This window comes from Delphinus delphis, chromosome 11 (assembly GCF_949987515.2).
Source record: "Delphinus delphis chromosome 11, mDelDel1.2, whole genome shotgun sequence".
Taxonomy (NCBI): Eukaryota; Metazoa; Chordata; class Mammalia; order Artiodactyla; family Delphinidae; genus Delphinus; species Delphinus delphis.
In genome coordinates, this window is record NC_082693.1 from 57,227,802 (window position 1) to 57,254,757 (window position 26,956).

The following is a 26,956-nucleotide window of genomic DNA, read 5'->3' on the forward strand; positions in this document are numbered from 1 at the left end:
TAGGTGTATTTGTGTTGAATATAGTTTCATTAATAGTGAGGAAGAAGATAAAAATTAACAAAAGCAGACAGAAGAACTCAAGGAAGAGTAATTTTTAGTTAGTGCAGACACTATATCTAAGTTGTTTCTATGGGAGGTATCTTTTTTTTTTTTTACAGTGTATGTTCATAATTTGATCCTGAATAAGCAGTAAAAGGTTAAATTATACTCAAAATACTGTATGTAAGAAGGCAGGAGAGTGTCTAGTTAAAAAAAAAAATGATTTCCACCTTCTAAGATTTAAAGAAATAAAATTGATCCTCTAATAACCGAATAAGCTTCAGTTAATCTGGAATGTTCACCTGTATATAGATGAAATTTTTTTTTCTCTTTAAGAATGTGTACGCTAGGATGGTAAGGAGTTCATTTCTCACACCTCCACACTGAAACAACTTTGCTATGAAAATAATTTTGGGGAACTACTTCAGAAATTGTAGTAGTGCTGATTAAGATGTACATCAGTCAGCACTAGTGCAGAATTTGAGCATCACTGAATGCTAATTTAAACAGCTTTAATCTTTCTTTAATTAAAAGGAATTTGTACATTAATTCCACACCCACAACTCATGACATACCCCAAAGAACATCATGTATAAAATAAAATAGATTAAAAGCAACAAGAATATGAAGATTAATTTGACTGCTTGCTTTAACTAAAACTTTATGGTAGTGATCCCATATGAAAGCTGAAGACTTAAAGGATTAAATTAGCTTCTTAGAAATTTTTATTCATTATAACTTTATAATAAAGCACTTCCCCCCCCCACCCCAGGAAAGGTGCTTTGTAAACCTTTCGAACAGCATGCTTTGAAATATTTCTGTTACAGACTGTATGTGGTCAGACCCAGGAAAGTGGTACTCTTTTCCACTTTGTTGAATTCACATAAATTTCCTTCATGCTTTAATTGGTTTAGCTTTTATATTTGTCATTGCTTTCACTGTGTCATTGCCATGTAGGAAAGTTCTGATGATAACAGTCTAGTCTTCCTTCTAACCTACTTATTCTTTCTTAAAAGTGTTGTATTAGTCAGGGAAAGAATAAAGAAAAAAAAAGGTTTCTTATAAGATACTGGCTCATGTGATTATGGAGACTGAAAAGTCCCACAGTCTGCCATCTATAAGGTGGAGACTCAAGAAAGCTGGTGGTGTAGCTTAAAGACCTGAGAGCAGGAGAGCCAGTGGTGTAGATGCTAGTCCTGAGTCTGAAGGCATGAGATCCAGGAGCACTGAGGGCAAAGCGCTGTCTCAGCTCAACCAGCCAAGCAGAGAGCAAATTCAGTCTTCCTCCATCTTGTTATTCTATTCAGGTCCTCAGTGGATTGGGTGATGCCTCCTCACATTGCTGAGGGCCATCTGCTCTAATCAGTTCACCAATTCAAATGCTAATCTCTTCTAGAAACACAGTCACAGATACTCCCAGAAATAATGATTAACCAGACATCTGGGCATCCTGTGGCCCACTCAAGTTGACACACAGAATTAATCATGTCGTATGTATTATTTTAAAAAAAGCATCTGTAATAAATTTGTATAAATGCTTACATTTAGATATCATGTCGTATGCCATTTTTTCTAGCACTTTTCTCTAAATGTCTTGGTAACTCCATTGTTTGGTACTGTAATAATTGGATACCTGCCACGGGAACCTAAGTTTTTTTGTGTGTGTGCTAACGTGCGTAGAGACATACTTTTCCGCCGGGTGTAGTGTAGACATAGTGAGGTTGGGAGGGATTAGGCGTAGCAGTAGATGGTATTGTAACTGAAAGTGGGGTCCGGCTGCTTGTTGCTCAAAAGCCAATAAAGAGGCCAGGTTGGTGGAAAGGAAAGTTTGTTTTGTTTTGGATACTGTCAGTGTGGGGGTCGGGGGGTGGTAAGGGCAGACGTCTGTCCAGAGGCCGACTCCCACCACTGACAGTCAGTGGGCAAGAGCTGTTATAGACGGAGGGAGGGGGCTACGTGCAGAAACAGCACAGTCAGCTCTGACAGTCATCTTGAAATTGGTCATCAGTGGTCTGATCAGCATCATCTTGATTGTTTTAGGTACAGTTAATCTTCAGTTCTAGGGTCGGTTTGTTTCCATTTCTTTGAGGCCAGTTCTCAGAATTGTGGCAGCTCATGGCTGCAGCCTGGTCATCATGTAGTTAACTTCTTCCACCTGCTGGGGGTTTCAGTTTCTTTAAGACAGCTCACAGGATATGGCTCAGAATATTATCTACAGCCCTTAAGAAGGAACTAAAGATCCTTGACTGCTTAATGACTGAACTATTATTATTTGGTCTCCTTTGACTGTTTTCCTTTGTTTCAGCATTTTCTCACTTCTCTGATTAAACTTATTCTTTGGCTAAAGTTTTTCCACAGACAAAAGGCAGGTTGAGGATGTGGGGTGCAAGGACCGTAGGGTCCTGCTCCATTTCAACAGGGTAGAGGCTAAGAGCAGATAGAGCTAAACTTTTATGTGTAAGGAGATCCTGAAGTGAACTGTCTCTTTCCTGGGGTCATTTTTAAAGTTGTCTTCCAGAATAGGAAGAGTGATGTAAAATTATGTATAACTGCAAGCAGAAGTATCCCCTCCCTTTTAAAAATGTATACTGTTTTAAATGGCTTCATTGCACACAGATATTGGTGAACGACAAGAATGTAAGTGTTGGTCCTGCGAATGAAAGACTGTATGTTTTCCACAGACTTCCCAAGCTATCACTGGGGAAAAAAATCTCTATGTAACTTTAATGAATGTACAAAAGTTACCAAAGTTGAATGATATGTATGTGAAAAGGCTTAGTTAAGAGCTCTTGTCCCTTTGTGGATTCAAGAATCTGTATCTTAAGTCTGAAATCTAATTGTAAAACAATTAAGAAAATTGAGAATTTTATAAGATGGAACTAAAAAATAAGACATTTGACATGGTCAGGTGAAAAGCAAAACTAAGATTTTTTGTTTGTTTTTTAAGTGAGGGGCCTGATTCTTTAACTTTCCAATTTTTCTTTTAATCTAACGCTGCAAATTAGTGTCATGATGAGAAATTATAAGAGCACAAGAGAAAGGTGGTTAAGATGGTAGCTTTATGTACAAAATATTGATTGGATTAAATAAGCCCATTTGCTAGCATTGGTTGGGTCTAGAGTAACAGCAAAAGGAAAAAAAAAAAGAGAACATAAATACAACCACTTAAAAGAGGTAATTTTGTTGTGATTCCTTTTGGGTAGATTACCAGTGTCTGGTTGATAAAGCAGTTGGACCCTTTTTAGTTCTTATTTTACTGGGCTTATTCATCGTAGTTTGGTGGTGGTTGACTACTCTGGCCTTGCAGCTTTCTTCCCTTTGACTTTTTTTTTTTAATATTTATTAAATTTGATATTCCTCTGGGTTTCCCTTCAACCCTCTTCTTTATCATAATGCTTTTGCACATTATTTTTTAATAATATTACCCTCCCTTGATAATGATATCTACACTAAGACACATACTAGCAGTTATGTATCTGTTGACGTCTCAGTACAAAACAACTCACCTTTCTCACCTGATTGCTAGATTTCCTCCTCATTGTTTACAAACATCAGTATCGACCAGTTTCTGAAACCAAGAAAAACGATGCAGTTTTAAGTGAAATGGTGGTGGTATGCACAGATGGATACATAAAGCTTAGGTTTTTAGAGATATGATTAGTTTTTTCTGTTCTTCTTAGGATATGTGCAAGGAATGAGTGACTTACTTTCCCCTCTTTTATATGTGATGGAAAATGAAGTAGATGCCTTTTGGTGCTTTGCCTCCTACATGGACCAAATGGTAAGGTTCCATTCCAAACTAATTCTGAAAATTTTAGTTGCATAATAATCTTATAAGATTGATGTTTATATTTAGCCAATTATGGTAGAACTTAAAAAAACTGCTCAATGTTGTTTGTTTCTTTTTTAAATAGCCTTTTCAAGAGGCTTGGAAATGCTGCTATTGTTTTTAATACAAAAAGTAGATAGTAAGTGCCTATAGAACAGGAATAATCAGGATTTAATATTGGTAAATGCTTATGATCTGCAGAAGAACCATGAGTCATTATAGAATATTGATGAAATAGATGATTTCAGTTCTTGTGAAGTAGTTGAACTTTCATATCATCTGTTTCAGAGATAAAGCTTAGTCATGCCAAGTAATATCCTTACCTTTTGTGAACATTTTGTATTTTGTCATTATAGTGGCTGATTTTTCTCCAGATGTGTTTGAACTATTTGTAACGTTGACAGCTTCTTAGTTTTTTCTTAAGCATGCGATTATTAGAGTTGAACTGTGTCTATATATACATATTATTATAAGGAACATTTTATCTATTATCATTGGTACATCTTGAAGACAGAGTTCTAGGACAATAGTACAGTATTAACAGGAAAATAGAACAGTCTTCTCAAGTAATCTATTCGAAAGGGGGAAAAAAAAGCAAAGGGGCTAAGAGCATATAAAAGCATATGAAATCCAAAGACCTGACTACATAGGTCACTGTACTGTTTCAAAGTAAAATAAATATACTTGATGCTGGGCCTTGATGGTTGGATATTGAAATGGCTTGCTTGCAAGGGAATAAAGATTTGAATATGTAGTCATATAAAATGTTTCCCTGTAGTGGAGAGTCTGGGATACAGATGTGAAATTTTTTGATTAGTTCTATTTTTTGATTACTTCTATTCTTCCTCTCTTGCTTGCCTGTTTTTTGTTTCCCCTTCTAATTTGTCCCAATTTTATCTGTTTCCTCAAGTCTCTTATCCATGGTTCCAACTCATCCTCACTTCTCCTAGTTCTTTTCCATACTTGATAAGATACCATGAATTAATGTTTTTGGATTATTTGGAAAGATTATTAATTGCAGTAATATGGTAATATCATAGTTTGTATTCCTTACCTTTTTGATTGATTGATTTTACCTGCCTTCTTAGTTCCAATTACTCCCAGGTGCTCTAGAAACCTGAGGCATTTGTTATAAAGGTCTGTACAACTAATAACTAATTGTGTAGAAACTGTTGTCTGCTTTCCTTGTGTTTTTGTTGTTTATCCTCTTTTCACTAGAGCTAGTATGCACCTTGATAAAGGGGTCATGTCTTTGTTTAACTAGTTCTCTGATATGCTTCCAGAATTTTCCTAATGCCTGACATGAGGTTTTTGTTCAACAGATTTTTTTTGAATAAACACATGAATATTTCCCCAGTGCTTAGTTTAGACCTCTACTTACAGTAGGTATTCCAAGAATTAGCACAAACACACGTTATTTAGTGTTTTACAGTAATAGTTTTCATAAAACTGAGCTAATATTGGCATGTTCAAATATATTGGCTTGTGGTGCCAAATACATACATACATACATGCATATGTGTGCATGTATTTAGGTGTCAAATGTAAAGACTACTTTCTGAACATCTGCAGTGTACCACTTCACAGTCTATTTGTCATTTTTGTGTATGAAGGTTCAAGTTCTTTGTTCTGTCTCTTTCACAGTAAATGTTCTCTGTTTGCCTTTTCCATTGAGAATGGTCTGGGGATTTTTCTAGTCTTTATTCTAAAAAGATCTCTTAATATATTGTCTACTAACATCTTTTGCTTCATAATATTTGAATGAAAGGGCAATAAGTTACAATCAAAATAATCCGCACAATTATTTTTCACTGCATTGCTATTGTTTTGGTGTCCTTGAATCTGTGCTGCTGTTTGACTCCTTTTTGTTTTATGGATTTATTTAACATAAGTTTTAACTACTTTAGTGAGGCTGAATTCAGTGTCTGTAGATTTACTTTTGTTGATATTTACTCACATCTAATGTAGGTCTAGGCATAGACTTTGTTTTCGAAATATAGAAATATTTGCAGAACGATCTGACGAACTTTCTTATAGCCACCATTCATTTTGCCATATAGTTTTGTCCCACCCTTCCTTCTCACCCCCATCCATATATATACACACACACATACCTGTATACATGTACATATACATATATTTATACATGCATGCATATGTGCATTCCTATGTATACGTATGCACACACATATTTATTTACAGTTACACTTGATGCCCTGTGTATATCCACTGTTGACCTCATTGCCCTTTCTCCAGGAGTAGCTACTTTTCTGAAGTCGGCTTCTGTCATTCTGGGAGTGCTGCTTTTTATAGCAGAGTGGGTAGCAGTGGCTATGCCATGTTGGTACTTCCAAACCAATTTTAGCTTTTGGTCATGTCACAACAAAAATTATGCTGTTAATCAAAGAGTTAATTCTGCCTTTCCCTTATAGTTCCATGTGGGAAATGTGAAGAAACTATATCCCAAAGGCTTGCGTTAGTCTGTTAAACTATTTCGTTCACTAATTAAACTATTTAAATCACTGAAGAGAAGCCATTTTATTGAGAATCAGTAGCCCTTAATTTTCAAAATTCTTTTTTACCAGGAATGAATGGTTTCTAATCAGATGGATACTTCTAATAAAGCACTATTATTGTCTCAGGAACGAAAAAAGAAGTGTGAAGGAGGGGATGTTGTTCTTAGGCTTTCACAAAGGTTAGGGCAGTAGTTCACCATAAAGGGGTTAGAACACTAGGGTTAAAGGGATCAGAATCATCTAAGAAGCCTTTATTTTGGTGCACTCCCCATCCCCAAATCTTGACTGAAGTGTTGGTAGGGAATCTGTTAAACTTCAAAGATTATTTAAAACATGTGTAACCACAGTAGTTCTCAAACTTTATGATCTCAGGACCCCTTCACACTCTTAAATATTATTGAGGTTTCCAAGAGCTTTTGTTTATGTGGGTTATATCTATTGATGTTTGTCATATGAAAAATTAATGCTAGGAAATTTATAAATATTTATTTATTCATTCATCTAAAAATGCTACATCTTGGTATACATACATTTTTTTTTAATGAAAAATAACTTTTCCAAAACAGTTTACTGAGAAGAGGGATTATTTTTCATTTTCTTTAATGTTTAGTTTAGTAGTTTAGTTTAATAGAACACAGCTGACTTGCATATCCGCTCCTGTATGCAGTCTGTTGCAATATCACACATCATATAGCCTTTACACTTATGGGGGAATTTAAAGTGCAAAATGCATAGATTGTGTTAGTGTTGTTATGAAATGGTTTTGACTTCATAGATTCCCTAATGTCATCAAATCTAAGAAATAATTAGCTAATTCTTTAACATGATATGTTAAAGCTAAAATTAATTTTATTTCATATGTTAAATTGAAGAAATATTTAACAGTGAAGTGATTTGATAAAAGTCTATTTTCCAATGTGTGTTCCATTCACCAAGTCTCTTATTTGACGTAAGAAATAAGTATTGATATATCAGTCAGTCTACCCCTGCTGTCTCTGCATTATTCTTTATCTAAAAAAAAAATGAATAGAGGGAAAAAATAATTCTTAGTTTGAGACCAAGTTTCTCTTTCCTCCTTTTTGATGTTGCTTTAGCATTTTAATTAGTTGTGATTTAAAAATATAACCAGTGTGGTATAAATCCAGCATTTGTCATTATATTCATGGCATAGTTATCGGTGATTATGTACTGTAAAATATTTATTAAATATAACTTATGTGATAACATTTATTTTTTTAAAGCATCAAAATTTTGAAGAACAAATGCAAGGCATGAAGACCCAGCTAATTCAGCTAAGTACCTTACTTCGATTGTTGGACAGTGGATTTTGCAGTTACTTAGGTAAGTTTAATGAAACAAAACTATACCCAGCAAATTGTAAGGTAATACGAACAGAGAAAAAATGTAAAGAGCTCTTTTAAAGATGTATATACTCTACCAATGTTGCCTGGGTTCCTCTGAGGAATAAAAGTGTGGGACCAAACAGTCCTTGTATAATTTTGCCTTAAAACAGTTTATTTATAAAGTGAATTATAGTTGTCCCTCATTATTTGTGGGGGATTGGTTCCAGGACCCACCCTCCACCCCTATACCAAAACCTGAGGATACTCAAGTCCCTTACATAAAATGGTGCAGTATTTGCATATAACCTATGCACATCCTCCTGTAGACTTTAGATCATCTCTAGATTATTTATTGTACCTAACACAATATAACTGCTGTGTGAATAGTTGTAAATACAATGTAAAGACTATGTAAATAGTTGCTAGGCAAGGCAAATTCAAGTTTTGCTTTTTGGAACTTTCTGGAAATCTTTTTTTTCCAAAAATTTTCCATTCATGATTGGTTGAATCCACGGATGCAGAACCTGCAGATATGGAGGGTCAACTGTATTTGTTGTTATTTGGTGGTTTTCTTTTAAAGAAGTTAGCCTGCAAATTTAAATTGTTTCCTTGAATTAGTAGAAGGCAATTAAATTTATAGGACTTTTAATAGCCTAAGATGAATAGAAAAACTTGAGTTTGAAATAGGTCACTGTATTCTGAGATAATTAGCATGAGTAAGCCATATATATATTTTTTTCTGTGTAGAATCCCAGGACTCTGGATACCTTTATTTTTGCTTCAGATGGCTTTTAATCAGATTTAAAAGGGAATTTAGTTTTCTAGATATTCTTCGATTATGGGAGGTAAGTTCTTAAATTATTGTAAAAATTAATATTTTTTATGGAAACATTTTGTATCTGTAGAGTGTAAATGGATTATAATATCTTGACTGAAATTTCTAAAGCAGTTACGTTCTGAAAATTCTAATGGTTTGTGGTCTCTCCTTAAAAAAAAAAAAAAATTAACCATCTTGAAATGAATGTGTGGTCTTTGGAGCTTTTTTCTGTAAATCAAATCCTTGTGCGATTGGGTGCCAGTGAGTTTCCCAGAACCAGTTCTCTGGACCACTTGTGCCTGTGTTCTTTCCTTGGAAGGCTTGACTTTATGTGAGGCCCTGCCACATTTGGGTGTAGATTTGAATAGAGTTAAGGAAGTTTTGGCAGGCCAGTCAATTGAGATAGTACTTTATTTGTAGTCTGAAATATTGGGAGGGAACTGACTTGTGTTTTGCTTTTTTAAAGAACTTTAAGTTACAGCAGAATACTAAGAATAATATAACAAATATCCCACTATCCACATTTAACATATGTAAATATTTTGCCGTATTCACTTCTGGTTTTTTTCTCTTTCTTTCCAAGACAAAAAGTATTTAAAGATATAGCTCATATCTTTAATCACCACCCCAAGCCCCATTTCCCTCTTCCCCTCTCTAGAGGATATTCATGATCATGTTTTTGGTTTATATCCTTTTATTCCCTCTTGCACCCAGGGCAACTCTTGATGAAAAACAGAAAATTATTATTTTCTTCTTATACATCTATTAATTGTTAAGTTAACAGATGGATGTGCTTTTGAAATAGAATATTGGTATAATGACTGCTTGATGCCTTATCTTTATAAAAGTAAAGATGACAGAAATATTCCCAAGGAAAGAATGGGGGAAATAATCTGTTTGGATAATAAATAGACTTGTATACAGTGGGCACCCTGAGGCTTTTACACCTGGAAATTGATTCCTGTACTTCTGGTGACTGTGCTGCCATTAGAGAAGGTGATGCACTGATTGAAGGATCACCACTTTATGGAGGATCACTTTCTTTGTTTGAAATTAGAAGGAAAACGCACATGTTCTTGACCCAGAATCATATTTTAAAGTTAATCAATTTTATTAAATTGTTATCTCAACTTCTTTTTAAAAAATTATCAACATAGCTGTAATAACTCCTTAGTCTGTGTTTACCAAATAAATTGGAACTTTTAATGAAACTTTTGAGGTTAATTGCATTGTAATTAAACTTTTAAGAATTGGATTTAGTCTGAAAATTATTCTGCTTAATTTACTTCTGGTAAAAGAAGTAAAAACATTTCAGGTATGCTTTAATAATAGTGTTTACATGGCTCTTTTGATCTTTCTAAAAAAGATATTATTAGGTACATTAACCGGGGGAAATTAAGAACTTAAGTTTTAGGGCATTGGCTATACTTAGGAAGAAGTGCAGCTATTGATCAAATGTTTTATACATTTGGGTATAAATTTTGGGTGGTCAATTCAGTTTTTGTCAGAGATATTCTGAGTTATATAATATGATGTTTAGAATGTAGAGCTACCTCTGGGTGTTTTTAATTCCATGCAGTGTACAACTGAATCTTTATTCCCATGATTTAGCTCCCCTGTACCCCTCCCCCGCCCCCGCCCCACCGAGACTGAAGATGATTTAAAAGTGAAAAACTGAAGGTTCAGAAAAATACTGAAAATACCTCTGGCCCTTACACTTTAACCTCATGACTGTGGCTCCTTAGTTAATACCATTTATCATACTGGTTAGGTTCAGTGTTACTGTAGTTACCTAAAGAGCCACATTTGGAACTCATCATATTCATATAATAGTTAATATTATATTAACTATTAATATAATAGTTACTTTGTAGGTAAAAGTAAGACTTTCCTTCCCCACACCTCATTTCTTAACTAGAAAAAGAGTGGACTACCCCATCAAGGCAACTCGTGCTTTGCACAGAAGTCATTCAGAGTTCGGCATTGTATCTGTGAAGAAAATATTTTAGAATTGATAGAGTTTACTAAATAGGTGTTCTATTTTTTATAGGTAATGTGGACTGAACTACCATGTAAAAATTTCCATCTTCTTCTCTGTTGTGCTATTCTGGAATCAGAAAAGCAGCAAATAATGGAAAAGCATTATGGCTTTAATGAAATACTTAAGGTAGTTGTTACTTTAACTTAAATTTTAATATTTTGACTCTTTCCTCTTTTTGGTGGTATTGATATACATACATTTCCTTGGAACATTATTGAATCCCTCAAGTAATTTAAATTTTATCAATGACAGTCAGTACTAGGACTGACTCTCTGAGAATGACAGTTCAGCAAGTACGTATTGCCAGTTATTTTTCCTAGCTAATTAGGAGGAAAAGGAAATTCAGCAAGTGCTCTTTTATGTAGTTCAATTTTCTAAAAAAATAATTCTTTTGCTTATAACTTGAGATAGTAGACTTGGGACAACTGCTAGATTTAATGTTCCGTAAGCTTATTAGCTATTCTTTAGCTTTAAAACTTGAAATGATCTAATGAAAGATATATTAAATTTCCTGTTCACTTGTAGTATGAGGGTGTTTTTATTTTAAGGATTTCATCTACAGTGTAATATAACTGGTAATAAGTTGTATAGTAGAATATAATAGTGTTTCAGTTTCAGTTATTTTATTTTATTGATTTATTTTAGCATATCAATGAATTGTCCATGAAAATTGATGTGGAAGATGTACTATGCAAGGCAGAAGCAATTTCTCTACAGATGGTAAAATGCAAGGTATACAGTGTTTTAAGTAATTGTAAGATTTTTTTTGTTCATATGTTTTTGGTGGACTGAGGTCAAGAAAGAATTTTTCCTTTCAGAAGTAAAATTGGCAGCAAGTTGAAGGCAGACACAAAGCATTGGCTAGCATTTGTTTACCATTATAAATTTACAGCACTTAATTGAAAACAATTGGTTAATTATGCCAGATAGGAAACATATAATAATAAGGCAAAATGACAAAAGTAATGAAAACAATAAAGAGGCTGCAGAAACATTGATAAATTACCTAATCAAAGAACACAGAATAGGACCTCATATTAAATATGTAGTATCTTTAAGTAAAGACAGATGCTAATCAGAAATAATTAAATGAAGAGTATTTGGTCTATGTCATTACATTTGTATCAGTCAAACTCTTAATAATCTCTAAAAACAAGGCAAAGTTGATGTGTTATGTTCTGAATTTAAACCAAAGTATTAGACTTTTGATGTATTTTGCTTTTCATATTTTTTATGAGAATTCTTATTTGGTCTTCGTGTCATTTGATCATGGTTCCAAATATTTATTTTGGTTCAGTTTTACACACAGTTATTTGATAGCTGTTCTGTTCAAAACCTGCCAGTGAGCGCTTCCCTGGTGGCACAGTGGTTAAGAATCCGCCTGCCAATGCAGGGGACATGGGTTCGAGCCCTGGTCCCGGAAGATCCCACATGCCGTGGAGCAACTAAGCCCATGCGCCACAACTGTGAGCCTGTGCTCTAGAACCTGCAAGCCACAACTACTGAAGCCTGTGCACCTAGAGCCCGTGCTCCGCAACAAGAGAAGCCACCGCAATGAGAAACCCATGCACTGCAACGAAGAATAGCCCCTGCTCGACACAATTAGAGAAAGCCCGTGTGCGGCAATGAAGACCCAATGCAGCCAAAATAATTTTTTTAAAAAACCCAAAAAACCTGTCAGTGAGATACTTCTTATGTTTAAGGAACTTCTGTGTATTGAGGGAGAAAGATGGTGTCAATAAGGAGAATGAAATAAATGCAAAATATTAGAAAACAATATGCTTGTGGGAGTGGTGGGATGGGGTGGAGAGTGGCTAATTCAGAATAGAAGGTCAGAGAACCACTTATTAAAAAGAGTGGTTAAGGGTTTCATTTGGAGTGGAGAAGGATGGTTTGAGAGGGTGCATAACAATTACACTGTTAAAGCAAATGCTTAGATGTAGTATTAAATAGAAGTGTTAATTTGTGATTACTTTTCCTCTATGGTGAATGATGATTTTATATTTGATTTTTCTTATTCAGGAGTTGCCACAAGCAGTTTGTGAGATCCTGGGGCTGCAGGACAGTGAAGTTACAACACCAGATTCAGACAATGGTGAAGATGAAAATGTTGGCATGACTAGTTGTCCGACATCTGCATTTCAGAGTAACTCCTTGCCTGTACTTGCTGCCAGTGGAGCCAGAGATGACAACCCAGCAGAGATATCCATGTCCCCAAATGTCAGCAGAGTAACACCTGCATGATCATTCTTCTTGCTTTTTGAAGAGACACTTCATTGCAACTTCTTTTCAAGTACTGGAAAGGTGGAAATTTAAAATCTTGGTATTGATCATGCTTTAAGGTTTATGGAAAGAAAGTGTACTGATGTTCTTGCATTAAAGCTTTATGAAGATTTAAACTAATTATTTTTGTAGTTACTTCTACCAAATAGCCTTTCCTTTTCAATAACATTCCTTAGTATTTTTATAGCTAAGTACATTTTATTTTCTCGCTGATGAACTGGAATTGGATAAATATTACAAGTGGATGAGTTGGAAATTATGCACTTTGAAAACATTCACTTTGTTTACTCCAAGTTCAGTGGGTTTGGATTTGATTAAATGTTGAGCCTTTCTATAGCATTCTAAGTTGAGAAGTAGATTGTTACCCAGTGATGAAATAAAAGAATTTGTTTTTCTCTTTTGTTTACAACAATACAGCTTAAATATTTATGCTGGTTGAATGTGATATGAATTGGACATTTTCATCAATGCAGTTTAATGTGTAGATAAAGAGCTATTTCAACCATAAGAAGTGGATTGGCAGTATATTTTTACATTGAATTTTTCTTCACTTGTATATAAAGACTGTATAAGTGCTTATTTATGAGTATAAGAAAGGATAGGCATATTTTCTTTAACTGAATAAACTTGACTATTGATTTCTATAACCTGATTTCACAAAGTTAATACATAGCTTCAATATGAGATCTTTTTCAAAACTATTTTCTTAACCAAACATTTATTTCACGAGACTACATCCAACCCTGTATCTGGTATAATTTTCAAGTTAAATTGCTTGTAGTCTCACTTTACTAGTAATGTTTACTATCTTTCCTAATAATGTATTAACTGATTAATCAGGTCTTTAAATTTTTATGAAATACTCTTTACCAAAAGCTTATGTCAAAAATTTCAATATACTATCACAAGTCTCAAAATAATACTTTTTTGTATATGAATGAAGCTGTTGTTTTTACCATGCAGTGTTGCATGATATTAAGTTACGTGTAATTAACATAACTGATTCCATTTTAATTGTAATTTGTTAAATTCTGTACATATCATTAAAATCAATTTGAAGTTGAAGTAGTGTTTTCAGTTAAATTACACCTAGAAATAATCTGCTAGTTTTTCATCAGAAGAAAAAAATCCAAGATGGGCCCCAGTGCATCTTATATTTTTATGTGATAGAAACAATCATTTGAATGAGTTGTGGAAATAAGCAAGAAACATGACCGTTTATAGAACTAAAGAAACTTTTCATTAGCATGAAATTGGGCATAGTGTTGCCTTGGAGGATATAATTATCTGAATTAGTAAATCAGCTTCCTACAATTGATGTTAATAATGTAAAATAAAAGCTACACAGTTCTAAAATGGTCCAGTAGGTGGCTTTTTTTTTCCCCCAGAGAGCTAGGGAACCAAAAGAACTTTTTTCTTACTTGAGCATTAACTGACAGTCATGATAGTAGAACCATTAGATTTTTAGTTTTTAATATCATATGTGTGTTATCTTTCATCAGTTAATAATGAGTAAGCCTATTCAGAGAAAAAAAAAAGTAAACTGATCAAAGCCTTGGCATCTCCAGCCTTTCATTTCCTGCTGTTGAGGAAATTGCTGAGAACATCTTGATGTCCTTCTTGTTCTTCCTGGACAGGGGCTTTTGGGGAGTTTTTTTCTACTATGTAATATAATATCTACTTCAGAGTTTTAAAAAATCTTAATACATTTAGTAAGTTGAACTTTTGTCAAGTTCTATCATTTTAAAGCTACTTGTTAAAAACATTTTTACTAAACAGTCTGAATTTCTCTTTAGCCCATTTTTTATATGGAAATGATACTAATGTAGTGCTAAGTAACGTCTTACTTGATTAGAGTCCTCAAAATCCAGTTAGCAAATACCATGTGAACTTGAGCTGTTTGATATTGCTAAAATAGATAGTTCAGGTAAGTGTCTTAGTTTAACTTTTTAAAGATTTGTTTCAGTTTTCATAAGATGCTCTGTCCATGCTAATAACATGTAAAATATTGTGTGCTATATTATATGATATTTAAAGTTAAAATTCAAGTAATTTAGCTGTAAAACGTATTTACAGTTCTGATAGGAGTCTATGGGAAACCTTTTTGCATTGGAGATCATTCCAATTTTGATTGTTTCATGTGCCGAGGATTCTTCACCTCTTTATAATGCTAGAAACTTGGTGATGACTAAAGCTTTTTTGAGTAAGGAAAACAACTTTTTGAGAATGACAGTGATTCTTGCTGAACCTGACCTTTCCAGAGGTTTTTATGGATGCCAACTAATTCTTACGGGAAATTGATGTAATTATGCCCATTATCAAAGATACTTTGTATAAAGTAACCCAAAATGTTTACTGAAGAACCTAGAATTTCACTTGACTTTGTGTGTAACTATGTAATAGGTAACATCATTCCAGCTTGCATTTCTTTACTGGGCTTTCAGAAGATGCATGAACCTCTTATTGTATTTGAAATCTTGTGTGTATACATGCATATTTTGGTGGAAAGGTCATATAGTTTCTCAAAAGGTTCTCTGATTTTCCCCAAAAGTTGAAAACCATTGTTATAAATTGTATAATATGAGGATAATGACATAATTTGACCCACGCTAATGATTTTATATGCTGAACCTCCATTAATTAAAATATGTTTAGAGTGCTCATTTCCAAATTCTTGGTCTGTATTGTCAAAATACATGTCCAGGCTCTACTTCAGAGCTACAGAATCAGAATCTTTGGAAGTGAGGTTAAGGAATCTGCATTAAAATGCTTCACAGGCTTCCATGTGGTTCCTGAGCCTCCCTGAAGTTAGAGAACTGGAATTATGTAGTGTATTTTACAGTTTAACATTTTGACTTATGGTCAGGTAGGCAAGTCCTTAAGTTGTTAGAGAGTAGTTCCTTGATTTTTCTCAGGTGGAATTTGCCCTAGTTCTGGTCACCATTTTTAGTAAAAAGTGATGACAGTCATCTTAGCCCATAGGTTCCCCCTCCGTTCTTACATTTTTTTTTTTTTTTTTTTTTTGCAGTACGCGGGCCTCTCACTGCTGTGGCCCCTCCCGTTGCGGAGCACAGGCTCCGGACGTGCAGGCTCAGCGGCCATGGCTCACGGGCCCAGCCGCTCCGCGGCATGTGGGATCTTCCCGGACTGGGGCACGAACCCGTGTCCCCTGCATCGGCAGGCGGACTCCCAACCACTGCGCCACCAGGGAAGCCCCTTTCTTACATTTTGAAGACAAACTTTCAGTGTCATTTTATTTCTGAACATGAAACAGGATTAAATTTGAGATGAATCTGAAAGGTTTCCATTAGTATCTAATGTGATTATCCAGTACTAAACATCTGTACTTAATTGTACTTTTGATGTGAATACTGCCATTTGAATGATATAATGTATTTGGCCTAATCTCCCTTTGGGTCCTTATAATATGCGAGTTTTAAGTTGTAGATTTTTGAGTATTGCTCTGATTTCAAGTATTTTTCTCACTGTTTTATAAATAGACTCCTATTTTTCAGGTTATCTGTCTTGACTTAGGGAAAAACTGTGTGTCATCCTTAGATGCAAAGGTGGGGTGGAGTAGGGCAGTGCAATTGGACATACTTCTATAACTTTTGGGATATCCAAAAGCACTCTTTTAGCCCATGGGAAACTACATTGTTAACAAAGTCACTGTAAAGAAAAACTGATTGTAATCTAAGTCTCTTCTTCAAGAGCGCTCCGGAATCAAAAATATCATATTTGCCTAATGTAGTTCAATCCCTAAAGTTAGAATTGAAATGTTAGGATAATAGGTCAGCTGTTAAATATGTTTCTCCTCAAATATCTCTGTGGTATATTGTTCCTCACATCTCTCTCTATGTGAAAAAGTAGAGTGAAAAGAACAAATTCCAGTAAGCTTAGCTATGACCAATGAGCAGTCCAGTTCTCTTTCAGCTTTTTTTAATTAAGAAGACTATTAACTTCAGAAATGGGCTTTTGCTGTAACAGTCAGTAATAGATATTTCCAACACCACACTAGTCTGGAGGTACCAGACCCAATGGGTTAGTAGACTGCTTTAAAAAAAAACTAGAGCTGTGTTTAGATTGCTTTAGATGTTGTATGGCCAAATTGTATATCTCTTTTCCATGGGTGTTGCAGGCTCACTTTCATCTGCTGTAGTACGGGTTGAAGTGGTGGAGGCCACTTGAGTTGATATAGTTTGGAGATTTTCTTCATGTGAGCACAGGCTCATCCCTCACAATCAATTTTATGAAGACTTCTCATTCAAAGAGTGGGATCTTCTAAGGTCTCAGGTGAGCCTAAGGCTTTTTTCCCCATACTGCTACCTTTTTTTTTTTTTTTTAAATTCATTTGTAGATACTTAAAGTAACAGGATAGATGACAACTTCGTTAACTATGTACGTGACGTTGGTTTGTGAATATGTTGAAAAGAAAATGCTGTTATGTAGAAGCCTGCTTGAGTTTCTTAAAAGTTAATCATGGCAGGCTCATTTCATTTCCTTTTATTGATAGTATACTACCAAATCAAGAAAATACTTTAGCTATGGCATAAATTTATTTTGGTATGGTATTCATGTGGTTAGGTTGGAGGAATTAGGAGTGGATGGTAGTAATAGTGAACAATTCCTGCCAAAGAACCTAAAATGTACCCTGTAAGCTCTAGGAGTCAAATGTCAATGGGAAAAAAAATCCAACCAAACTGATTAGGTTTGTTTTGTGCTATAAAGTTCAGCCTTTTCTCTTCTATTCAATGTAGTTTAATCATAGAAGGCATGCATATCAAATTTGCTTGTGACACAAACTTGATAGGCTGGAATGATGGCTTAAAACCAAAAAGACAAGCTACTTAAGGGAAAGAGATCAGACTTTGTGTTGATTCCCAATCTCAAAGTAATCACTATTGATTTTTTTCCAAATATCTGCATACTCTCACATCCCATATCTATTCTTTAATAACTTCACCTGCCTTCTCCGTTCACCTTGGGGAATGACCAGGAGAATTCTTTCATACTTTCAGTTTATTTCCTTTTATCCTTCCCCTCAAACACATTTCTTTACATCTCTGAAGCTTAGCTTTCCTTTGATGACATTTTATTCCCAGTTGGATTTTTATTTGGCCAGGGTGGTGAGGGTGAGTGGTGACGGAGGGAGGGAAGAGTAAGAAGTCCTCGGGGTCTCTCATCTTTTGCCTACGAATGGAAGTATGTGTGTGTAGTGGGAGAAGTTGATAGGAGTGGAAAGATTGGTCTGACCTAATTGTGCACCATGGATACTCCTTTGTTTATTTATATCACGTTTTCCATATCTTTTTCCTAGAAGTCTTCAGCCTCCTAGGATCTACTTCCATTTTCCAGGTGGTTTAAGGACTTGCTTATATTATTTCTCTCTTGTTTTTACAACTGTCTTCAGTAGGACAGATAACTACTTTGAGGACTCATTGATGTCCTTAACATAAAACTTCCTTAATTTCGTGGGCCTTGTCTCATCTGTCAGCTGTTTATCAGCATGGCCATTCACGATCACATGGCCCTCTTCATCGGTAAGATCTTGTGTTTGAAGGTCTCCTTATCTGGCAATATCTCACTTTATACTTTCCTACTTTCTGACTCTTGGGCTCTGTAACTGCTTGGTCCAAGCCAATTCTGTAGGCTCTTCTTATGACTGTTGGCTGCCTGGTTATCATGGACTATAAGGACAGTCACTTCATCAAAACCTAGGTATACGTATCTCCTTAATTTCTGCCAAAGATTCCAAACCAGTTCCCCTATTTATATCAGCCTGGCTTCAGAATCAGTGAAGGATAGGGAGATAACTAACACTTTGAGCATTTTAATATCTGCCAGACACTGTGATAAGAACTTTATACACATCCAATTTAATCAACATAATAGCCCTATAAGATGTAGGTATTGAGACTTCCCTGGTGGCGCAGTGGTTGAGGATCCGCCTGCCAATGCAGGGGACACGGGTTCGAGCCCTGGTCCGGGAAGATCCTACATGCCGCGGAGCAGCTAAGCCCGTGTGCCACAACTACTGAGCCTGCGCTCTAGAGCCCACGAGCCACAACTACTGAAGCCCGCGCACCTAGAGCCTGAGCTCTGCAACAAGAGAAGCCACCACAATGAGAAGCCCGCTCACCGCAATGAACAGTAGCCCCTGCTTGCTGCAACTGGAGAAAGCCCGTGCAGCAACAAAGACCCAACGCAGCCAAAAATAAATAAATTTATAAAGAAAAAAAATGTAGGTGTTATTTCCCTGTATTACAGAAATGAAGGCTTAGAAATGTGACATAACATGTCCTCAAGCACAGCTAGGTAAGTGGCAGAGCTAAGATTTAAACTCAGGTTTGTCAAAACCAATGCCCTATTTCTCTGCAGTATAGTTTATTTTTAAAAGTTTTAATTTTTGTCATCAACATCACACATGCACATGGTTTCCACAAGATTTGTTATGAGAATTTTTTTTCCTTCTCCCTACCCTCCAGTTCCTCCTCCCAGTGGCAAGACTTTCAACTTTCAGCTGATTCTTTTGGTGTTTATTTCTATATCTCTCAATGCTGTGATATGCTTGTGTTGCTCCTACTTTAATTTCCAGTTTGAGGAATTATCCATTGACTCCCTGTCTTCAAAGATGGAGACTTAGCTTTCTTCCCCCTCCCCTCAGTTCCCACAGTATACCCTTCTTTATTGTTCCATCTTCCATATAGTTGATATAATATTGGTTAGGGCAGTGCAGTTCTTAGCTGAGACGTGTCTTTCTTTGGCCCTTTCATTTTTCTTTGGGGGTTAATTCTTATTAAGGTTTTTTGTTTTTGTTTCTTTGGGTGTTTTTTTTCTTTTTTTGCTGATTTTATATGTAATTGTCACTAATCCAATCTACCAAATGTTTAAATTGGGGCTTGTCAACTACGGGGGCTTTACCATAGGGTAATCTGATTGCTCCATTTTGTTCAGAGCTCTTAATGTATTTTTAGGTTTTTCCTTTTTTCCTGGTCAGAGTCTCCAAGCTTTTCCCACTACCTGGCTGCAGGGTAAATGCCTGGTTCTCAGCCTCCTGTGGTTTGAGTCTCAGTATCCAGGGCATGCATTTATTTAATCACTTTCCTTTCAGGGTGATACTATTCTCAACCACGTCTAGTGCCCTTCAAACCAGAGGCCTTCTGTTTTACTGTTCCCAGAGAATAAGCTCCATTCATCCCCCTGGGGGCAGGAGGGGAAGTGGCTTGGCTATGTAGAATAGAAGGGAATATGGGGTTTTAACTGCCTTTAAAAAAAATAACAGTTTCATTAGGATATAATTTATGTGCCATAAAATTCACTCTTTTAAAGTGTGCAGTTCACTGGTTTTTAATATATTCACAGAGTTGTGCAACTATTCCAATATCTAATTTTAGAATATTTTCATCACCGTCAGAAGAAACTGTACGCGGTAGTAGTCATTCCTACCTCCCGACTCCCTGCAGCCCCTGGCAACCACTAATCTACTTTCTGTCTGTCTGTCAGTTTCTCCTCTCCCCCATCCCTTTTCTTGTTTCTTTTTGCCTTTTCTAGACATTTTATATAAAGAATCATACAATATGTGGTCTTTTGTGACTGGCTTCTTTCACTTAGTATGTTGTTTTCAAGGTTCATTTATGTCCGAAGACATTTCAGTACTTCCTTTATATTACCATTTATGGACATACCATGTTTTGTTTTGTTTTTTCAGTAGTTGATATTTGAATTACTAGGAATTTTGTTTTTTTGATTATTATGAATAATGTTGCTATGAACATTTATGTACAAGTTTTTGTGTGGACATATGTTTTCATTTTAGGTGTATACTGAAGAGTAAAATTGCTGAGTCATGGTAACTCTAGGGTTAACTTTTTGAGGAAATGCCAAATGTTTTTCCAAAGTGCCCACACCGTAGTAACATACATCTAGGAGTAAGATTGCTGGGTCATATGGTAACTTGATAGTTAACATGTTGAAGGACTACCAAACAAAGTGGCTGTATCATTTTTCAATCTGCCTACAATGTATGAAGCTTGCAATTTTTCCACTTCCTTCCAGTACTTGTCTGTCCTTTTTATCTTAGCCATCCTAGTGGTTTATAAAGTGGTATCTCTTTTTGTGTTTGATTTGCATTTTTCTAATGACTAATGATGTTGAACATCTTTCCATGTGCTTATTATCTATGTAGTCTTTGGAGAAATGTCTGTTCAAATGCTTTGTCCATTTAAAAATTGGTTTACTTGTTTTTTCATTGTTGAGTTGGTAGAGTTCCTTATATATTCTGGATACTGTCTTCTTTCAGATACATGACTTATAAATATTTTCTCCAATACTGTGGGTTGTCTTTTAATTTTCTTGATGATGTCCTTGGAGGCACAAAGTTTTTAATTTTGATGAAATCAGACTTTACATTTGGTTGCTTATGCTTTTATCATATCTAAGAAAGAATTGCCTAATCCAAGGTCATGAAGATACTCCTATGTTTTCTTACGAGTGTTACAGTTTTAACTCTTAAATTTAGGTCAGTGATCCATTTTGAGTTAATTTCTGTGTATGAAGTAAGGTAGCGTAACCGAAAGCGGGGCCCGGCTGCCTGCCGACTGCTCGCTGCTCAAAAGCCAATAAAGAGGCAATCTTCAATAAGTGGTGCCGGGAAAACTGGACGGCTACATGTAAAAGAATGAAATTAGAACCCTCCCTAACACCATACACAAAAATAAACTCAAAATGGATTAAAGACCTAAATGTAAGGCCAGACACTATCAAACTCTTAGAGGAAAACATAGGCAGAACACTCCATGACATAAATCACAGCAAGATCCTTTTTGACCCACCTCCTAGAGAAATGGAAATAAAAACAAAAATAAACAAGTGGGACCTAATGAGACTTAAAAGCTTTTGCACAGCAAAGGAAACCATAAACAAGACAAAAAGACAGCCCTCAGAATGGGAGAAAATATTTGCAAATGAAGCAACTGACAAAGGATTAATCTCCAAAATATACAAGCAACTCATGCCGCTCAATATCAAGAAAACAAACAACCCAATCCAAAAATGGGCAGAAGACCTAAACAGACATTTCTCCATAGAAGATATACAGATTGCCAACAAACACATGAAAGGATGCTCAACATCTCTAATCAGAGAAATGCAAATCAAAGCTACAATGAGGTATCACCTCACACCAGTCAGAATGGCTGTCATCAAAAAATCTAGAAACAATAAATGCGGGAGAGGGTGTGGAGAAAAGGGAACCCTCTTGCACTGTTGGTGGGAATGTAAATTGATACAGCCACTGTGGAGAACAGTATGGAGGTTCCTTATAAAACTAAAAATAGAACTACCATACGACCCAGCAATCCCAGTACTGGGCATATACCCTGAGAAAACCATAATTCAAAAAGAGTCATGTACTACAATGTTCATTGCAGCACTATTTACAATAGCCAGGACATGGAAGCAAGCTAAGTGTCCACTGACAGATGAATGGATAAAGAAGATGTGGCACATATATACAATGGAATATTACTCAGCCATAAAAAGAAACGAAATTGAGTTATTTGTAGTGAGGTGGATGGACCTAGAGTCTGTCATACAGAGTAAAGTAAGTCAGAAAGAGAAATACTGTATGCTGACACATATATATGGAATCTAAAAACAAAAAACAAAAAAAATGGTTCTGAAGAACCTAGGGGCAGGCCAGGAATAAAGATGCAGACATAGAGAATGGACTTGAGGACATGGGGAGGGGGAAGGGTAAGCTGGGACGAAGTGAGAGAGTGGCATGGACATATATACACTACCAAATGTAAAATAGCTAGTGGGAAGCAGCCGCATAGCACAGGGAGATGAGCTCTGTGCTTTGTGACCACCTAGAGGGGTGGGATAGGGAGGGTGGGAGGGAGACGCAAGAGGGAGGGGATATGGGGATGTTTGTATATGTATAGCTGATTCACTTTGTTATACAGCAGAAACTAACACACCATTGTGAAGCAATTATACTCCAATAAAGGTGTTTAAAAAAAAAAGACAGTAAAAAAATTAAAAAATAAAAATAAAGAGGCAAGATCAGTGGAAAGCAAACTGCTTTATTTTGGATGCCGGCAACTGGGGGGTGGGGATGGGGTGTAGGATGGACGTCTGTCCAAAGGCCAACTCCCCCCTACTGACAGTCAGTGGGGAAGAGCTGTTATAGGTGGAGGGAGGGGCTCCATGCAGAAACAGCACAGTGGGCTCGGACAGTCATCTTGAAATTGGTCATTGGTGGTCTGACCAGCATCATCTTGATTGTTTTAGGTACAGTTAATCTTCAGTTCCAGGGTTGGTTGGTTCCCATTTCCTTGAGGCCAATTCTCGGAATTGTGGCAGCTTACGTCATGGCTGCAGCCTGGTCATCATGTAGTTAACTTCTTCCAACTGCTGGAGGTTTCAGTATCTTTAAGACAGCTCACAGGATATGGCTCAGAATATTATCTACAGCCCTTGAGGAGGAACTAAACAGTCCTTGACTGTGCTTAATGACTGAACTATTATTGTTTGATCTCCTTTGACTGTTTTCCTTTGTTTCTGCATTTTCTCACTTCTCTGATTAAACTTATACTTTGGCTAAAGTTTTTCCACAGACAAAAGGCAGGTTGAGGATGTGGGGGGCAAGGACCGTAGGGTCCTGCTCTGCTTCAGTAGGAGTCTAACTTCATTGTTTTTCATGGGGATATCCAAAGTTATTCTTTGGCTATTGAATTGCCTTAGCACTTTTGTTGAAAATCAATTGACCATAAACGTAAGAGTTTATTTCCGAACTCTAAATTCTATTCCGTTTACCTGTATGTTGATCGTCTTGTAGTACCACACTGTTTTGATTAGTCTAACTGTTGTTAAGTCTTGACATGTTTTCACAGCTTCTTAAACAGTCTTTGAGCCATTCTTTTTCGGTCTCCTCCATTTACCTCCACTTCTAGAGGTATTTGATCCTTTAGGGGATTCGACAGTGTTAACTGAGTTGCTTCTCAGTCTTCTTCATTGATAGCTTCGGGTTCAGCTTTCTCATGTCTGCAGAGTCTTTGATCATTTGTTCATCTCCTTTTAAGCTCTCAGTTTTTTGTTGCTGTTGTTTCTCCAATTTATGCTACTCTTCTGTGCCTTAAAAAGGAAAGGAAGTCTTTTACTGTTGCTTTAGTAGGATTTCTGGAGGAAGCAAAAATAGTGAAATCTACACTCAGTTAGAAAGAGTCCTTTAAAATCTCATACGAATGATCTAGACCTATTGCCTACACTTCGGCACCCACACCCTTTAACTCCTGTAATTTGGGTTTTATTTCCTCTCTCTTGTTAAAACTGCACTCTTTAAGGTCACCAGTGACAGTTTCATCACCAAATCTAATGGTCTTTCTGTAGTTCTCATTCTTTTCCTCTTCTCTGTTCTAGTTGAAACCGTTGACCACAAGTTTTATCTTATCTCCTTTCTATGTATCACCTCCTTTAATCATCTTTTTACTTTGATGACTTCTCTTTTTCATTCTACCTTTAATTGTGAGCATCTTTCGTGGTTTAGTTCCTGGGTTCTCTATTTATATATTTATTATTAAAAAAATTTTAGATTGTGGTAAAATGCACATAACATAAAATTTACCTTCTTAACCAATTTTAAGTGCATGGTTCAGTGGTGTTAAGTACATTCACATTGTTGTGCAACCAACCTCCAGAACTTTTTATCTTGCAAAACAAACTCTGTACCCCATTTTCCACTCCCCCCAGCCCCTGGCAAGCTCCATTTTGCTTGTGAGTTCAACTACTCTAGATACTTCATATAAATGGAATCATACAGTATTTGTCTTTTTGTGACTGACTTATTTCACTTAGCATAATGTCCTCAAGGTTCATCCATGTGACAACATTTGTCAGAATTTCCTTCCTCTTTATGGCTGAATAACATTCCATTGTATGTATATACCATGTTTTGTTTATCCCTTCATTCATTGATAGACACTTGTGTTGCTTCAGCCTTTTAGCTCTTGTGAATAACAATGCTATTAACATGGGTGCAGAAATATCTCTTTGAGTCCTTGCTTTCAGTTCTTTCAGAAGTGGGATTGCTAAATCGTATGGTAATTCTGCTTTTACTTTTTTTTTTAATAGATTAATTTATTTATAGGCTGCATTGGGTCTTCGTTGCTGTGCGCAGGCTTTCTCTAGTTGTGGCGAACTGGGGGGCTACTCTTCGTTGTCTTGCAAGGGCTTCTCATTGTGGTGGCTTCTCTTGTTGCAGAGCACAGGCTTCAGTAGTTGTGGCTGGCGGGGCTCTAGAGTGCAGGCTCAGTAGTTGTAGCACACGGGCTTAGTTGCTCTGCAGCATGTGGGATCTTCCTGGACCAGGGCTATGAACCCGTGTCCCCTGCATTGGCAGGTGGATTCTTAACCACTGCGCCACCAGGGAAGCCCCATGCTTTTACTTTTTTGAGGAGGCGCTTTACTGTTTTCCGCAGTGGCTGTACTATTTTATGTTTCCCTCAATAGTGCAAAAGGCTTCCAATCTCTCTAGAGAGGGTTTTTCTCTCTATATATTATTTTATTTGGAGAGTTCATGTCCTGCATCAGCAAACATCACTGAATTACTCTCAAATTACTGTTCCCAGCTCTAATCTATTTCCCAAATTCCAGTCTCACATTTATAATTGCATGCTGTTTAAAGTCACTTGATAGTACTGCAGTCAACTGAAATTCACTGTCCCTAAAACTCCTGTTTTTTCCCCAAAACGTATTCCTTCTTCAGAAATAGTGGAAATACTACTATTTACAACATGAAAGCTTGATAATTTAGTCTGTTTCCTATATGGGAATTCACCTATTTCAGAAGTAATATGTCCTTGCCCCGCTCCCTCCCGCTTCGCCCACCCCCCACCTCCTGCCTTTGCCCTGCGCCCCCGGGCGGCAAAATGGTGGCGCAGCCGCAGGACCGAGATAGGGTAGTGTGTTGCTGGCCAGGCCCGGGCCCGTGGCGGAGGCCAAGCCCCTGGGCCGCTTCCAGTGTCCCATGTGGCTAGAATACAGTTCAGGTGCTGCATGGACACGTGCTTTGCTCTGCATGCCTGCAGGAATGTCTGAAACCAAAGAAGTCTGGAGTGTGTCACAGCACTCGAGCACCTGGCTTCGGAGCCCTGGAGCTCCAGCGATAGATTGACAGCACAAGCACAGAGACTTCTTGCCATGACTGCTCTAAGATCCAAGATCTGGGCGCACGTGGCTACATGTTCCAAATACCAGAATTACATCGTGGAATGTGTGAAGACCACCGCCAAGGATGCATCGCTTCAGCCAGGGAATGTCCCAAACCGTTATACTCTCCTTGTCCTTACTGCCCCGAGAAGAATTCTGATCAAAAAGGACTTGTGGAACACTGCAAGTTATCCCATAGCACAGACACCAAATCTGTGGTTTGTCCAATATGTGCCTCGATGCCCTGGGGAGACCCTTTTGTTCCACTACCTTCTGCCATTTTTTTCAGGCAACTTCATAATTCCCTTTTCCCAAAACTTTTTATCTTTTTGAGCAAAGAACTTTTCCAGGTGCTATTTAGTCTTCCAGGAAATTGAAATTTTTTCCATTAAGAGAATTTTCTAAAGACCGAAATAAATGGAAATCCGAAGGTGCAATGTCTGGTGAATACGGCGGATGAATCAGAACTTCCCAGCCAAGCTGTGACAGTTTTTGCCTGGTCATCAAAGAAACATGTGGTCTTGCGTTATCCTGACAGAAGATTATGTGTTTTCTGTTGACTAATTCTGGATGCTTTTCGTCGAGTACTGCTTTCAGTTGGTCTAACTGGGAGCAGTACTTGTTGAAATTAATGGTTTGGTTCTCCGGAAGGAGCTCATAATAGAGGACTCCCTTCCAATCCCACCATATACACAACATCACCTTCTTTGTATGAAGACCGGCCTTTGGTGTGTTTGCTGGTGGTTCATTTTGCTTGCCCCACGACCTCTTCCATGCCATATTATTGTACAGTACCCACTTTTCATCACCCATCACAATTTGTTTTAAAAACAGAATGTTTTCATTACATTTATTCGTTTTGGTCTTTTAAAATTTATT

The 26,956-nt window shown here is 36.6% G+C and overlaps 2 protein-coding genes and 1 pseudogene across 6 annotated transcripts in view; all 3 read left to right on the forward strand.

Annotated features, from left to right (window-relative positions):
* TBC1D15 (TBC1 domain family member 15) overlaps positions 1-15,980 on the forward strand; it is a 62,790-nt gene extending 46,810 nt beyond the window's left edge. The window contains exons 13-19 of one of the 5 annotated variants that reach the window (XR_009521229.1): positions 3,720-3,820; positions 7,626-7,725; positions 8,475-8,572; positions 10,595-10,711; positions 11,231-11,317; positions 12,608-12,889; positions 15,897-15,980. Coding sequence is in view for 4 of the 5 variants with exons in the window: in XM_060025254.1 (XP_059881237.1) it covers positions 3,720-3,820; positions 7,626-7,725; positions 8,475-8,572; positions 10,595-10,711; positions 11,231-11,317; positions 12,608-12,829 (725 nt within the window). In the remaining variant the exon portion in view is untranslated. Of the gene's footprint in view, positions 1-3,719; positions 3,821-7,625; positions 7,726-8,474; positions 8,573-10,594; positions 10,712-11,230; positions 11,318-12,607; positions 15,544-15,896 lie in introns of those variants that run through there. The other 4 variants (XM_060025254.1, XM_060025256.1, XM_060025257.1 and 1 more) reach the window with 4 other exon arrangements.
* A 188-nt stretch (positions 15,981-16,168) lies between these two features.
* The window catches only part of TPH2 (tryptophan hydroxylase 2), a 105,782-nt gene continuing 94,994 nt past the window's right edge, over positions 16,169-26,956 (forward strand). Inside the window, exon 1 of the mRNA XM_060025258.1 lies at positions 16,169-17,161. The gene's annotated coding sequence lies outside the window, so the exon portion shown is untranslated. The remainder of the gene's footprint in view (positions 17,162-26,956) is intronic.
* LOC132434320 (E3 ubiquitin-protein ligase RNF114 pseudogene) lies at positions 25,798-26,454 on the forward strand (annotated as a pseudogene).